General features: G+C 42.0%; 1 protein-coding gene across 1 annotated transcript in view; it reads left to right on the forward strand.

Moving 5' to 3' along the window:
* Positions 1-16,862, forward strand: part of VPS8 (VPS8 subunit of CORVET complex) — a 2,195,799-nt gene that overhangs the window by 952,051 nt on the left and 1,226,886 nt on the right. The window contains exon 17 of the mRNA XM_044075401.1: positions 2,680-2,769. Within this exon, the coding sequence (XP_043931336.1) occupies positions 2,680-2,769 (90 nt within the window). The remainder of the gene's footprint in view (positions 1-2,679; positions 2,770-16,862) is intronic.

The following is a 16,862-nucleotide window of genomic DNA, read 5'->3' on the forward strand; positions in this document are numbered from 1 at the left end:
AACAAGGTCCCCTGAAATTGTTCACAGACAACACTACACTTTTGTGGTATGTGAACAAACAGGGCAGAACCAAATCTTATTTGCTTTGCAGAATTCTCTCCAAACCTGGGACCTGGCAGCCCAACACGGAGTTTCCCTGCAAGCAGTTTATATCCCTTTAGATCAGAACATTCAGGTAGACACCTTGAGCAGGTCCATGTCACAATCCCATAAATGGATGCTTCACAGGGATGTGTTTCTGGGCATTGTCCACATGTGGGGTACACCACAAATAGATCTGTTTGCCTCCCCTCTGAACAGACAGCTGCCACTGTTTTAGACCAGGCTACCCAGTCCTTTAGCAAGGGCAACGGATGCCTTTTCAATCTTATGGAAGGGATGTTCCTATATGCACCCTCCCCTTCCCATTACTTCAAAAAGTCCTGCTGAAGATCTAGATATATCTTGCTGGTGACTCCCTTTTGGCAAAGACAACATTGGTGCCCCCTCCTTCTGCATTTAACCAGGGGAAATCATCACAAATTTCCTCACAGAATGGACCTTCTCACACAGCACAAGGGATCCCTAATCCATCCCCATCTGGAATCTCAGAATCTAACACTGTGGGTGATAGAATTTCGATCCCTTCTAGACACCTTTACACTGAGGACATGCTAACAGTCCTGCAGGAGGCCAGGAAACCTAACACTAGGAGATCTTATTTGTCTAAATGGAAGAGATTCTACATGTGATGTCTACAAAGACAGCTAGACCTATTTCATAGTGAGGTCCCCTTAGTGCTGTCTTATCTGTGTGAACTCTTTCAAGCAGGGTTGGCATATTCCTCTGTTAAAGCACACCTTACTGCTATTTTGACCTGTCTGCCTCTTGATCCCCTTCTAGCTTCTCACCCACCTCCAAAGTTATTCCTTAAGGGAGTACTACACCTCAGGTCCCCCAGGAGTCCAGTTCCACCTCCATGAGATCTCAATTATGTTTTAGAGAAACTCACTGTTGCCACCTTTGAACCAGCTACTAAGGCATCTCTGGAACATTGTACCTGGAAAATTGTACTCCTCATGGCCCTGACATCACCCAGAAGTGTGTCAGAGCTCCAGGCCATCATTGCAGCTCCTCCCTTCCTCATCTTCCACAAGGATAGAATGACACTGAGGACCAACCCCTCCTTTATGCCCAAGGTGGTCAACGAGCTATCCTTAAATCAGGGTATCCACCTGCCCACCTTTTTTCCTTACCCCTAGAATGACAGCGAGAGAGTCTTACATTCCCTTGATCACAGACAACTGAGATTTTACCTTGACAAAACTAAGGCCATTAGGAAATCAGAGCAACTATTTGTCTGTTTTCACGCCAGATCTCTGGGAAAGTCAATGACAAAACAGACCATTTCTGCTTGGATTTCCAAGGCTATTTCCTTTTTACTACACATTCCATGGGAAACAACTCTATTCAAAAAATTAAGGCCCACTCCACCAGAGCCATGGCTTCTTTGGGGGCCTTCTTCAAAGGACTGGACACTGAATCCATTCTGGGGCAGCTACATGGACATCTGTCCATACCTTCACCAAACACTACAAGTTGGATCACATCTCCAGATCCAGAGCAGGGTTTGCTAGGACAATCCTTCATGACTTTGTGGAGAACAGTTCCATACCACCACTCACTTCTTTCCTGTGAACCTTGGCACTCACTCAGAAGTTTGGAATACTGCAACATGAGAATAAAGGACATAGAATAGTTGTGTAAAATCTTACCATAACCATAGATGTCCTATTCTTCCGTGTTGCAGTATTCATTCCCTTCCTCCTTACCCCCTTCTTTCCATCTAAACTGTTCCTTCTTGGATGGCACAGGACATACACAGCTATCCTGAGACTGGGGTCTGACTGAGGTATTCAGTTCTGAGGAAAGGTACGTGTAGACTTCACTTTTATGGCCCACACTCCCTAGGCCAATGTCAGATGTCCCACGTAACCTAGCAGTGACTACAAGTTTTTGTATACTAGCCGAATGTTCGGGCAGCAAGCAAAGGATAACCCAAGAGTTTGGAATACTGCAACATGGAAGAGAAGGACGTCTGTGGTTATGGTAAGATTTTACACAAATGTTTTTGAATGCCACAAGAAAAGAAGGTGGGATTTCACTTAAACAGTATAAGGTGTCTAGGCAGACAGTACCATTAGATGCAGGGAGGAAAGCAGAGCAGCGCAGTATCAATAATTCAGATTTTGTGTTTTGATTGCTGAAAATCCAAACCTTGTTGTATAATGGTATGCAACAGTCATCACAACAGGAAATAGGGCTTTTAATGAAAAAAGAGATGTTAATCAAACAAGAACATATGTGAAATGTGTACACAGAATAGTGTTCCCCAAGAAATGAGCATGTATAGTGATTCTCAAATTCAAGTTTGTTAAATTGGTATTTAAAACCAAAGCATTATTACAGTAAATGACAGTTAAAATGCTGTTGGAAAGTGTTGGTTGGAAGTTCATATGTTAAGTGTAGTATTGTGAAATGCTGTGTATGACATTGAGCTGTCATTTGTTCAGTTTCAAATTGTGTTTTGATGGTGTTTTTTGTCTTTAGTAGTTTTAATTTATAACATTTATTTTGCATTTTGTCTGCTGCTGTGTGGACTTCAGTATTTTTTACTCTTTCATTTAATTACTTTTTCAGTTAGTTCAGATGTGTTGGGAAAACCACCTTTATGATGCCATGATATATGTCTACAACAGTGGAATGAATGATTATATCACTCCAATGGAGGTAGGAAATTTAATGTGTTTTTTGTGTTTGCTTAAATATGTTGTAGTGGTTTATAAACATATGCATTGGAATAGTTTGCACACACACTTATTAGGCCTGAACTGCCAGGTCTTACATAGACTGTAATAAAAAGGAGTTTCACCTTTGTATTTGCTTCATCAAGGGAGGATTCTGTGGACAGTTTCCAAAACTGTGCTCTTATGGTCCCACTTCTATTTCTTATCTCCATTAACATCGTCAGTGCTAATGTAAGAATTAAATAAGCACAAAAAGTGGATCTACTTGCCTGTACTTGTGGTGTTGGAATGATAAAGCACAGACTACAGCCCAGGCATCCAGAATTTCATTAGCGGCCTGGGGGCACTTGATGGCATGCCTGTCCTTGGAGGAGAGGGACAGTGGTTCCCACCCAGATTTGCACCAGTACTCTGACAGGGCCACAGATAGAGAGAAAAGTCCTGCTTTGATGTGGGAGCTAGAGTTGAGAAGATGTGGACTTGGTCTCCCAAGTGGATGATAGTAGCCTTCATCACATGTTGGGGAGCACATATGCATGGACTAGGGTACACAATCAGTGCTTTCTGTGATGCACATACAAATGTCATCACCAAGGTTCAGGGTTGGGCATTAAAAATAAAATGCTGTCTCTGCCAGGAGCACAGAGTTGCTTGGATGACAATACTCCCTCAGACTCTGTTTGCATAATTAAGAGAAGGCTTAATGGTCAGATGGCACATGGGCAAAAATGACTCAAAAAGTGTATCTACCTTCTCTGTTATTTTTCATCACTTGACTGGCTTTTACTACCACTGCTCTTGTTAGTGATGTAGCAGTTCTTTTTTTTTTCTTTAATTTCATTTTTATAGCCCCCTTGCCTAGCAACCATTGCATTGTCATTAATGTACATTCTTTTCCTTTCAACAAGGCTGGAACAAAACGTGGTGCAGCGATCATGCAGGCAGCCATTAGGTTTTTATTTTAAGGACCTATTTCCTTTTCTTCTGAAGCAGAAGTACAGCAGTCATCATTGGGGATGGGGGCTACTATGCCTTTTCATGGATATTCATGTTTACATGCCTCTGCCAGTGAAAGCTGCATTGTTTGTAGCTTGTTGAATGGCATGTACACCCTGGACTCGTTACTGCAGTGGTAGTTGTACTCATTCTCCCCATGCTCAGGGCTTTATCCCCCTATGCCAGTGTAGGTTTCATCTGTAACAATTTCTCGTAGATTTTTTTACACTATTACTATTTTATTTTTTTAAAGAAAAGCTTTAGGGCTCTGATCATAGATGTCTGCTCCATAAGTTCAGAAATGTGTCTGTGTGCAAAATTGGCCCACCAAATTAGTAACCCCCTTGAATCCATCATTCTTTTGAATTCTGCAGTCTCTTCCAGGGATTTAACCAGAGGGTTGTGTGGTCCAGACATGTTCTCCCATACAACCCCTCAAGGAAAGATAAAATGTAAGGATGTGTCAATCCCCTTCTCCACATGCTAGTTCTCACAAACTTTTGAACTACTAATTGAACTCTTGTTTGCTTTCGTCATAGAGTTTTATTCCTCTGTGCCACAGAGGTGACTGTGCTTTCTTTCCACTTGCTAACTTGTCTCCAGCTTGTGAATGATTTGGGTCTCAGTTATTCTATGGTCAGTATGCATGTCTCAGCTGTCTCTGCCCATCATGACCGTGAAAAGAGCTGGATGTAGCTCACCACTGGATCATGAAACAGTTTTGTAAAGTGTATGCTGTATTTCTTTCTACCTTTGAAGAATCCTTTCTGTCCATGGGATTTGAACTTCATTATTGTTTACCTGGCCAGTTTCCCATTTGAACTCACTGGGACAGCAGCACTTAGGTTTATATCAGGTGGCCATCACCTCTGCTTTCAGGATGTCAAGGCTGCTGGGCCTCACATGTAGGAAACCATTCTATTTTTTTCACAGTGATTCGATATCCTTTAGTATGAACCCTCATTTCCTTCAAAAGTGGTTTAATTATGCACTATTTTATTCATCTCCCTGATATCTTTGGTTGGACAAACACCAGAGGAAAGAGTCCCTTTCTCCCTGAATGTGCATAAGTGGCTCAGTTTTTTTTTCCTTGACTTGGGTGCATGAGTTCAGGAAGACCAAATGGTTGTTCATCTTCTTTGCTCTGGGTAAGAAGGGCTGGCCATCACAAGACAAATATTTTCTTATTTTCCAAGTGAGTTTTCTAACCATATTGTCTTTTAATGTCTGGCAGTTTGCCATCTATAGGAAATACTTTTGTCAAGGACAATTTCACTAAAGGCATAGCTGGGTTCACTGCTTCCTATAGAAAGCTCTCCTTTGTAATCATCTGTAGTACAGCTGCTTTACTGCATTATTTTTTTGACTGCAGCCACAGAAGTCCAGGCTTCTTTAGTATATCTTTATTTCAGGCATCTACATTCTAATCTCTTGTCTTTTCTACAGCTTCTTCCACATTTGTTGACTTACTGATTTTGAGTCAACATAGTCACTGATACATCAAGGTAGGGTTCCTGTGTTCATTGTAACACATGTTCTCACTGTAGCAGTTGATCTATGAGAGAATACTGATTGGTGAGTTTATAATACTGTCCTGTTATGTTGTTTGTGCCGAAATGGACCCTTCATCTAACCTCAGCTGTTAAAATTCCTTGCACATTTGTCAAGTGTGTACCTGTATATTTATACCTCTCAATCTCTTAACACAAAAAATCTGGACAAAGCCTGACATAATGGAGGGACAAAGGCCCCAAAATAGGGATAGATTGTAAATATTGCTCTTACAAACTTAGAAAGTTGTTGGAATAACATGATTTGTCTTGGCATGCATTTTTCTGAAGGATTTGAAGTCTGAAACTGAAATGTCTGTGATTATTTATTGATTTTAATCCTCAAATCATCCCAGTGATTTGCCAGAAAAGTCACAAATTTTATTAAGAATAGACCTAAATTATGACGTAAAAATCTGGACATTGTGTGAAAAATCTGGACAGTTGAGATGCATGTTTATATTACTTAATATTGCAGGTGTTGGACCTTTATTGTAATGTATTGATTTGCAGGAAAATTACGATGTCCTTCCATATCACTGTTGCGGTATTCTTTACAATGGGGATCTCTTGCCAAGGGCAGCTTGATGTCCAGCCAGTATACCAAAGACTTTAGGTTGTAATGGATACACCATATGTTGCATGTATGCTCCTTGTGTATGACACACTGCATAAAGGAGATGTCCTGATGTACCATCCTCAGAATTTCTTTGTCGCCAGTCTGAATGCCATCTTTGATTGTCGATCTGAATGCTCGTTTGCTGGTTTCTACGGCTTTCTGATAAGTGCCATTTTTTCATTTGTTTTGTTTTTTTTGTTTTACTATCTTAAGCTTTGCCTTGTTTCTTGTTGTTGGGTTTAATGTTATCCAGAAAGTGGAAATGCCAGTGCGGGATATAGATTCCCTATAAAGAACATTCCGAGCAGTGTTTGGTCGTGGGAAGCACCTAAACAGACAATACATCTTGTGAGATTTGTTAAGCTTTTGTCGCTAAGATGTAGTGGAGTCTGCTTTCTTCCCTTGCAATTTTCTTAGAGAGACAATGACTTAAACTGTTAGCTATGAATACTGTGGAAGGATCTTCACGTCCTGAGGGCAGCCATCTGAGAAAAAAAAAGCCTAGAAAGTCTGGTCTGATTCTTTGTCTGTAATGCCTCCTACAGACATCTGTCTTGAGGCTGGTGAAATCCCAGAGGACCATCTGTTTTTTTTCTCGGATTCCTCTGGCACTACTGCTTTGGAGGCCGGCATGGATCCAATGCCACACACTTCCACGGAGGTTTTGCAGGCTTCCACTTTGGATATATAGGGGAAAATCAGCTGGTTATTACTGAAGGGACTAGGGGTGTTCCTCAAATTTTAGTGAGGAAAGAGGTTCAGTCTACCATTATTGTATGTTGTCAGGGGTCAGAGCCTCCAAACATTTTCAAGGCTGATGTCTCACTTAAAAAGAAGCGGAAAAGTAAACATATTTTGCCTGCTCCAAAAGGTCCTCAGAGTGAATGGCAAAACTTCACTCGGGGCCTGTTTAATGCCCTTATGGCTGTTAAACTTCCACAGGGAGTTTCTGTTCCTGCTCCTCCCTGGTCTTCTACTCCTCTTAAGAGACCCAGGGAGAAGGATTCTTCTGAAGAGGATGCTGCTGATTCTGCTATAGTCTCTTGCATATTCCTCCCAGGTTCCTTTGCTACTCAGCTATGCTTCTGAGGAAGAAGATTCTAGCAGTTTTGACTCTCCTTTTGAAGAGATTTCCTTTGGTGATGCTATTTCCAGAATGATGAAATTTTTCAGATAGGGCTGTGCTCACGTAACTTAATTCCAGAACACTTACTATGAGTTTCTACAAATGGAGTCTCCTAGAACCTCTGCTGTTCCTCCTGTTCTTGTTACTTTACTGGATGCTTTTTCCACTACTTCTCAGGCTCCTAATTCCTAACCCCCTGCTCCCACAAAACCTGATAGGTTTTATAAGGTAGCTGGTGGCTGAGGTCTGCAAATTTCTTTATAACTGTCCCTCTGTAGACCCCTCTGTGGTATCAGTTGCTTCTGATAAGCCCTCTAAATTGTTGCCTTCCACTAAATTGCTTCCTTCAGATAAGGATGGCAGAAGTATGGAAAGGCTAGATAAGAAGTTGTATACTTCTGCTACCCTAGCCTTTAGAGCTGTTAACTATGAGACACATATGACTAGATACATTCTGGCTGTTCTCTCTCAGCCCTGTCAGGCAGTTTCAGATCTCCCTGATTCTGGGGAGAAGGCTTCGGCTCTTGTTTTGCAAGGGACATCCTCCAAAGTAGCTCACCATTCCATAAAATGCAGCTGATGCTTTCTCTAGGGCTGCTGCTTTTGGATCTGTTTTGATGAGGTATTCCTGGCTCAGACTTCAGCCTTTGTCAGATGATATCAAGGCTAAACTGATGGATGCTCCTCTGGATTATAGGCATTTGTTTGGTGCTGCTGTTGCAGAGTTGTTTAAGTCCTTGCAAGAAACGGACAAGGCCTTACAGGAGTCAAAGCATATTTTTGTTTCCCTTATGCCGACGTTTCAGAGGAGTTATCCCAATAAGCCTGCTTTTATCCATAGACAGTCTCACCCTCCTCCCAAAGGTAAAAAGAGTGGTAGAAGGGCTCCCCTTGCTAAGGCTACCCAAACTCCTTCTACTTAGAAGCCTACTTTTCCTGAGAAACCAGGTGCTGTCTGCCTCTCCTTGCCCTGTTCTTCTCAGTCATATTCCACTTTCTCTATGTCTCTCTCTCTCTCTCTGTCCCTTCCTGTTTGGCTATAGATCTCCTAAGACTCCTGGGTTCTTTCCATAATTTGCCAAGGTTATTACATCGTTTGGAAATTTCTTCTCCCTTTTCTGGGCATTCCTAAACCTCCTCAGTAACAAATGCCCTTTTTCCTGAGGTGCTTCAGGAACTGTTGGCTCAGGGAACTATTTAAAAAGTTCCAATTCCTCAAAGGGCGGGGGGGGGGGGGGTTATTCCAGAATGTTTTTGGTCCCCAGGAAAGAAGGCACCTGGAGACCCATTCTGGATCTTTCTCAGCTAAACACTTTTGTTGAAGATTCCTTCCTTTTGGATGCTGTCCCTTCAAACCTTGTTTCCTCTGCTTCTTCCTCAGGCTTTTCAAGTTTCCCTGAATCTCAAGGATGCTTATCTTCACATTCCTTTTCATCCCCTTTTCAGGAAGTTTTTACCTTTCTCTGTTGCTTCCTGCCATTTTCATTTCTCTGATATCTCCTTTGGACTCTCTACTGCCCCAGGGGTCTTTACCAAATGCCTCGCTCCTGTGTTTGCTTTCTGCAGGTTAAGGGGGGTACAGGTCTTTCCCCTACCTGGACAACCTGCTGCTCTGGGTTTCCTCTCCAGAGGTCTCACTTCAGCATCTACACTTTGCTATTTCCCTTTTGCATAGCCTGGGATTTACTATATTTCAAGAAGTCTTTCCTGAATCCTTCTCAATTCATTGTTTCTCTGGGATGCAGGATCCAGACTGTTACAATACTGGCATCCCTGCCTCCTCCCAAAGCCTTAACTCTTGCTTTCTTTCAGTCCCTTCATCTTCTGACTTCAGTCATGGCAGAGAATTTTTGAGGGTTCTGGGTTACATGGCTTTCACCATCCCTATGCTCTCTGTAGCCAAGCTCCACATGAGAACGCTCCAGTTGTTTCTAAAATCAGTTTGGCTTCAATAGTCTCATTCTTTATATTTTTCTAATCCCTCCTCTTCCATGACTCGGGCTGGAACTTCAGTAGTGGATTCATCAGTTGTCCCTTAACCCAGTGCTTCAATTTCAAGCTCCACAACCCTCTCAGGAACTTTTCACAGATGACTCGGATGTGGGTCCTCCTTTGGCCATCTGAAGATGCAGGATCTTTGGTCGCTTCAGCAAAAGAAAGACCATCTCATTGTCAAAGAGATGAGAGCTCTTTTGCTGGCTCTTCAGGTTTTTCATTCTCTTTTCCTTCCAGGGCCCTCAAAGTTCTCACAGACAGTACCACAGTGATGTGCTATGTCAACAAGCAAGGGGGGGGGGGGGCAAGGTTTTATATTCTACGCAGGTTAGCTCTTCAGGTTTGGAAGGTAGCTACCCAGTATCGGGTGAAGCTTCAGGAAGTTTGCATTCCCTTAAACCAGAACATAGTGGCAGATCCTCTGAGGAGGTCAATAACACAATCCCACAAGTGGATGCTTCACAGGGATGTGTTTCTGGACATTGTCCTTCAGTGGGGTGCTCTTCAAGTAGATGTATTTGCCTCCCATCTGAACAGACAACTTCCTCTATTTTGTACCAGCCCTCTGGCTTGAAGGTGGGTGCCTTCTCTTTTTCTTGGAAGGGGATGTTTATTTATGTCTTCCCTCCTCTTCCTCTCATTTCAATAGTCCTGTTCAGGATAAAACAGGAAGCTCCCAAAATCTTGTTGGTGACTCCCTTTTGGCCCAGACAGCATTGGTTCCCTCTTCATCTGCATCTTGTCAAGGTAAATCATTGCAAGTTTTCTCACAGGGTGGACCTACTCACACAAGACAAGGGATCTGAAATCCATCCCCACCTGTCCACTGTTCAACTGACATTGTGGGTGATAGGGTTTTGATTCCCTATAGATATATTTTTTCTAAGAATGTACTTCATGTCCTAAAGGATGCCAGGAAACCTATTACCAGTAAATCTTACTTATCTAATTGGAAGAGGTTTTCTGTTTATTGTCTTTGTTGTAACCTGGATCCACTTACTGTGTGTTGCTCAATGGTGGGTTGGCATATTCTTCTGTTAAGGCCCACATGTCAGATATCTTTGCTTGTCTGCCCTTGATTCCTCCTTTAACCTATAGATTTCAGGTCAATTTCTTAAATGTGTCCTTCACATTAGATCTCACAGGAACCCCGTCCCTCCTTCCTGGAGCCTTAATTTTGTATTAGAAAAATTAACTTGGGTGGCTTTTGAGCCTGCTGCTTCAGCTTCCTTACAGAATTTTTTTTGGTAGACTGTTGTTCTTTGGCCCTTCTGCCAGACAGGTGTCTGAGCTTCAAGCCCTTACGGCTGTTCCTCCTTGTTTAGTTTTCCGTAAGGATGGGGTGTCCCTTCGTACTAAGTCTCCTTTTATGCCCAAGGTGGTTAATGAGCCTATTCATTTGCCCTCCTTTTCCCCTTCTTTGCAGTCTGCTTGTGAGAAGGTTTTGCACACCTTGGATTTGCACGGACAACTCAGATATTATTTGGATAATGCTTTTTGAAAATCTGAACAGATTTTTGTGTCTTGTCATACTAGGTCTTTAGGTTTGGCTGTTTCCAAGCAAACTATTTCTTCTTGTATATCTAAAGCAGTTTCATTTTGCTATTATTTTCTTGAGAAGAGCCTTCATTCCTCTGTTAAGGATCATTCTGTTAGGGGTTTGGTTTCTTCTGGTGCTTTGTTCAAACATTTGGGTACTAATTCTATTCTTGAGGCAGCTACCTGGACTTCTGTGCATACTTTAACAAGCACTAGAAGTTGGATGTGATTTCTAGGGCTGGAGCTGACTTTGCCATGGCTTCTTAGAGGGGTCTGCTGGCCCTTTCTCCTCCCAGTCTTCTTCCCGAGCTTTGGACTCACTCTGTTGTAAAGAACACTGCAACAGTGATATGGAAGGACATCATAGTACAGTTGTGTAAAATTTTACCATAACAGTAGCTCTCCTCCTCTTCACTGTTGCTGTATTCGCTCACTCCTCCCCCTGTTCCCTTTTCCTTCTGGATGCGTTTGTTACGTATTATTATTCTTGGACTGTCATCCCTTTGGGGCTTTTCCGTTCTGAGGATAGTATGTCCAAATGTCACTTTCATGCCCTACGCGATGTATGGCATACCCATTACAACCTAAAGGCTTTGGTATACTGGCTGGATGCTGAGCTGCCCTTGGCAGGAGATCCCTAATGTAAGGAATACTGCAACAGTGAAAAGAAGGACATCTACTGTTATGGTAAGACTTTACACAACTGTACTTTCTTAATGGCTAGTTGCAGACTTGCAGGCTAAGGGAGTAAATGTTCCCTTAGCATGTTACAAGCAGAGTTTTCAGAAGCGCCCCTGGTACACAAGAGAAGCCTAGAAAAAAAGAAATTCAGATTTCTTATTGATTAAGATGATGATTAACTCAGTTTGTGATCTACCAAGGAGAGTCATCTAGTAGATGAGATGATGCAGCAAAAAATGTGTGTGTTTACATCTTCAGAGTATGAGCTTTCAGTTTAGGTCTTTACCTGTTGAGTTTGTTTCTGTGCTTTATATTTTTGCCAAGTGCTTTTGCACATGTATTATTTTTTTCCTGTTAGGCACAGGCATGCATGTATTCGTTCTTATAAATGAATAGCTTTTAGCAGCCTCAACCCTTCAGCGAGCAATAGTTGCATCACAATAGAAACTGCTCACTGGATGTGTTAGGAGTCCTAGAAATTGCATAGTGTATTGAAAAATCTTTGTTCTTCCCATCCCTGTTTGTGGGATTGTTTTGTACAGTGGATATAAAAAGTATACACACCACTGTTAAAATGCCAGGTTTTTGTGATATAAAATAATGAGACCACGATAAATCTTTTCAAAACTTTTGCCACCTTTAATGTGACCTATAACCTGTACAATTCTTTTGAAAAACAAACAAATCTGTTAGGGGAACAAATATAAAAAATAAAAAAACATACAGTAAACTGGTTGCATAAGTGTGCACACCCTTAAACTAATACTTTGTTGAAGCACCTTTTGATTTAATTACATCATTCAGTCTTCTTGGGTAGGAGTCGATCAGTATGGCACATCTTGACTTGGCAGTATTTGTCCACTCTTCCTTGCAAAAGTGCTCCAAATCTGTCAGATTGCAAGGGCATCTCTTGTGCACAGCCCTCTTCAGGTCACCCCACAGATAAAGACAGAGAACATAAAGAACACCGCCCTTCTGGGTTTAAAAAAATGCGACAAGTGTTCTCAAAAAATGTCTTTAACTGACAGTCACACCAGCTGTGTGTACTGTCTTGGAGAGGCTCATTTACAAGAACCCTGTGCTTTCTATCCTGCCTTTAGTACTAGGGTTCTTAATGAAAGAGAAAAAAAACTGATAGACAGGGGTCTTAAGACTAGTTCCTTCCAGGAACAGCTGGAACTTGGTCAGACAATTCGCAAAACTCTGAAAAGAAAATCTCCATCAGTTCCAGCTTCAGAACCGTCAAAGAAGTCTAAAGCAATGGAGCTGAGGAGTTCTGGCTCCGATTCCCCTTCTTCTGTCTCGGTGCCATCTGTTTCTTCGGTGCTGAGACAGCCTTCTATATCGAGACACTCCCCTGTTTTGGATCCCATCTCACCAACCTTGAGATCTCCTTGTTATCTCCACCCATTCCTCCAGGACACTTTCTGATGAGGATATCGAGCTGGTGGTGAAGAGGCTGCTCTGTGGCCCCGCGCTGGCTAAAATATTAGCTCTTCCAGACCCAAAGGCTTCGGAGCCATCCCATCTTCAGGCTACTGCTCCCCCTCTGACTGCTTCACTGTCAGAATTGAACACTTCGGTCCTTATGTGCTGGAACCTTCGGTTCCAAGAATTCTTCCTGCTTCCTCGGAACCGATAACTCTATCCTCATAGGCTCAGTCTGGAGCCGAGGGGTTTGGGAGCCGATACTCTCAGGTCGACTCCGAGAGGGATAATCACCTTGTTTTTTCTTCAGAACCGACCCTCCCTCTCGGTGCTTTGGCTCGACTGAGCTCGTTTCCCACGTCTGCATCGGAACCTGTCCCTCCTGTTTGGAGCCAACCCTCCGTTTCCTCGGAGCATAGGTCTTCTTTGGAGCGGGGTGGTAAGGCCTTCGAAACAATAGAGAAAGCTTTGTCCAGTGGCAAAGCCCTGCCTTTGGACCCAATGTCCCTCCAGCAGCTGGTAGCAACCTCTTCTTCCCCACCTGCCCCTCAGCATAGGGAACCAGAGACACAAGGAGCCCCCATTGGAGGTGTCCCCTCTTCCGAGATCTCCCCAGATTATCCCACTGGAGAGGTCCCTCAGAAGAGACTTTGTGTAAGAGGAAGTACATCGACTCTCCTGAGTCTGTCACGTCAGACACTGATTTGGATGAGTCAGAAGGTTCCCCAAGATCCCCCTCTGAGGATGTCTCTTTTGCAGACATCCTTGAAATCCTTAGACAGAGGGGTGATTGGAAGACCTGTATCCCTATTGAGGACGAATCAGTGTACCTTGAGGCCTTTGGTTCCCAACTTTCCACCTTCTGGGTGACACCGCCATATGTCCAACTTTTGGGGGTCATATCCCAGAAAGCTTGGACCCCCCCAGACACAGTGGAGCCTGTCCCAAGGAGGCCAAACAAATTTATGACTGCTCTGGAAGACAAATCTTTTCTTTCTAAGGGAGTTCCTGTGGATGCTATGGTGGTAGCAGCGGCCACAAAAAAGGAGTTGTCCGAGACATCTTCAAATATCCATCCTCCTAATAAAGAGTCTAGGACGATGGATAGGTATGGAAAGCGTACCTTCTCTTCAGTGGCATTTACCTTACAATCACTGAATTACCTGTCCCATTATAGTAGACTTCAAAGGGATCCCCTGAAAGAGTTGGGAGATACCCTTCAGGGTTCAGTAGCTTCGGGATCCACAGAAAACATATCTGCACAGTTCTCCACCCTTACATCTATCGTTAACTCCTCCATGAGGCTGATTTCATATGCAGCTGACTATGTGAGCAGGGCAGCCGCAGCAGGAATTTCTCTTAGGAGACATTCCTGGATGCGTCTATGCAACTTTACGAAATCCTTTAAGTCTTCCTTTACCAACGTCCCCTTTGATGGGACCAGTATGTTGTATGCTACACAAATGCAAATTTTGTACATATTCTATTTACTGTATATAACTATTCTACCCATTCATTTCTCTATGCAGTAAATCATCTATCCATCCACAACCCCTTTTCCATTTCTGCATGTGGGTCGGGTATCACTTCAACAGTTACAATCATCCAGTGCCAAGATTCACACCACCGGGAGGTCAGCCCTAATGTAGGTGCTCACTTGCTGCAGTCAGTCAGTTTTCATTATAGCTGGTCTCCACTGGGACTACTATTTCCATCTGCTCACTATACAGAACATAGTAATGGCCTATCATTTAAGATATATTTTACTCACATTGCATTACATATTTTAAATACACCATTTCATGTATATACTATAATCATTGTTTTGCTGTGTAAAACATTTCTGTAAGGTGCATGTATACCATGCTCACTTTGCATTTCTCTAAAAGTTTTGTAACCACTCCCATGATCACAGGTTGTCACTGAAAATGGTCACTAGACCAATTCCCTCTCCCAGTTACAGAATGGAAATAAATAAGTAAAACTCCATGCCTGTGAGTTAGTGATGTGAAATCTGCCCTATCGTCAAACTGAGCACGTGTGAACTAAGTATTAATGATACAACTGTCTATGAAATGCTATCTTTAATTTATTTAATTTATCTACTGCTTTTGGTGACTGGATTAAACCTCTTTTCAAAGGAGATAAAGGGAGAAAAGCTCAAAAAAATTACAAAAATAGTCAACAATAATAGAAATAATTGCATAGTTTCTTACCTTTCGCTGTACAGTAATAGTCAACAGTGTACGACACAGTGGTTATTAAAGACAAGGTTGCTTAGCATCAATAAATAATAAAGAAAAGGATTATAATGCAGAAAAAATTATAAGAGTTAAAGAACTCACTGGAAAGAGTAAGAAGAGATATATGCATCTGTGTGTGTGTGTGTTAAAAGCAGTTTGTTTTATTATCAGCAGTTTTGGTGGAGGAGTGATCTATGTACAGTACAGTGAGTTGGCTATAGCACATTAAGGAAAATGCAACTGAACAGTGCAGAGGTAAAGTTTATAGGCAAGACAGGAGGAGAATTAACCTAAAGCAAAGCAGGAGGCAGTCATGCATTCATTAGGAGGTGTTTTACCTGTATTTTGAATTTAATATGTTGTGCTTGCCTTAAGGAGATGAGGAGGGAGTAGCAAAGTTTAGAGACATAGCTTGAGTACAGTCACAGTCTCTGGTTGAACTGTTTGATTTGTTTAGGAGTAGTTGGTGTTTGTATGTAAAGCATAATATCCTGTTGTGGTAAGAGAGTGTGATGACACTGTTCAGTAAAAAGCAATCAAGAGGTTTGTGAACGAGGTTATATCTGGCCAGTAATTGTAAGAGAGTTAGGCGGTATAGCAGTTCAAGCCAATTAATCTGTTTTAGAGCTAAACAGTGGTGTGTTCTAGGGGGTATATTAGTCACTTTATGTTAACATTGTTCCTGTTTAGTTCTCTGGGTAGATTATACGTCAGTGAACATGGGAAATGCACTGAGAAGTGCTGGGAGAAGGTAGCTTGATGCTATGTATGCTGTGTGTTTTCTTGCAGTACCAGACAAGCCTAATCCTATAAAGATAGCACCATTTTTGGTGGTGGCCCCCCCCAGTTTTCATTAATGATTATTACTAGAGGTTTGATGCAGTTTACCAGTTCCATTTTTGTACTGTGTGATGACGTGATAGCAAAAGATATTTTTTTTCTTTGTGCAGAGTTCTGTTTTGAGGTGCACAGACTTAGTTTACGTTTTGGGATGTTTAATAGTAACTGATTTTCAGACTGCCAATTTTCAATGGATGTGAAAGAGGCTTTGGTTTAAGTTTGGAGTTATTTCAAAGAAGCTGCAAAGCAAATTAAGACAGAGTCATCAGTGTACTGAACTACACTGGCATGCATACTTGCTGTGTGAAGTGCATTAATAAAAATATTAAAGAACAGGGATCCAACATGGATCCTTGGAGGATGCCTACAGACACTGGAGGTAAGTCTGAGATGTCACTTTACAATTCAATAACTTGGGATCTGTCATATAGGAGCTTTAGAACCAGGAGATTAATCAGTTTTGCAAGGGATAAGGTGGAAAGTTTGTACAACAGTTTTTGTATAATATCATTTGAAGGTTTTAGATAAGATGTGGAAGAGAGTAGATACCCGATTGCCTGCATATGTGTGTTGATTTACAGTTTTAGTAAGTTTATGAATGTCAGTAGTGGTGCTATGATAGGGATGAAAACCATGCTGAATTTTCAATGACAGGTTATTTTTAGTGATGTCCTTGAGGAGATGTAAATGGATGCATTTCTCGAGGATTTTGGGCAAAAAAGGTAGTATAGCTGTGGGTCTGTAGCTGGATACGTTAGAAGTACCCAACTTATGTAGTGGTAAGACAAACTTATTTCTAGAGTGCAAGCACACATCTTTCATTAATATATCTATTTATTAAAATATAGATTGAGAAAAAGCTAGCGCATGTGCTGCAACTTTTATATATCCTGCTGGCAGGTTAGGGTGGTTGCCTTTAGTTTATGAAACTGTGACAAATTAAGGATATAGGAAGAGGTTGGAAGGCAAAAGTATTGTCATTATCTGATTGTGGAGGTGAGAGTGGTGAGAGGTGGGGTCATTTAGGTTGGTTAGGGAAATTGATGTTTGTATAAATTA

This window comes from Protopterus annectens, chromosome 6.part1 (genome assembly GCF_019279795.1).
Source record: "Protopterus annectens isolate FY-2018-M chromosome 6.part1, PAN1.0, whole genome shotgun sequence".
Lineage (NCBI taxonomy): Eukaryota > Metazoa > Chordata > Ceratodontiformes > Protopteridae > Protopterus > Protopterus annectens.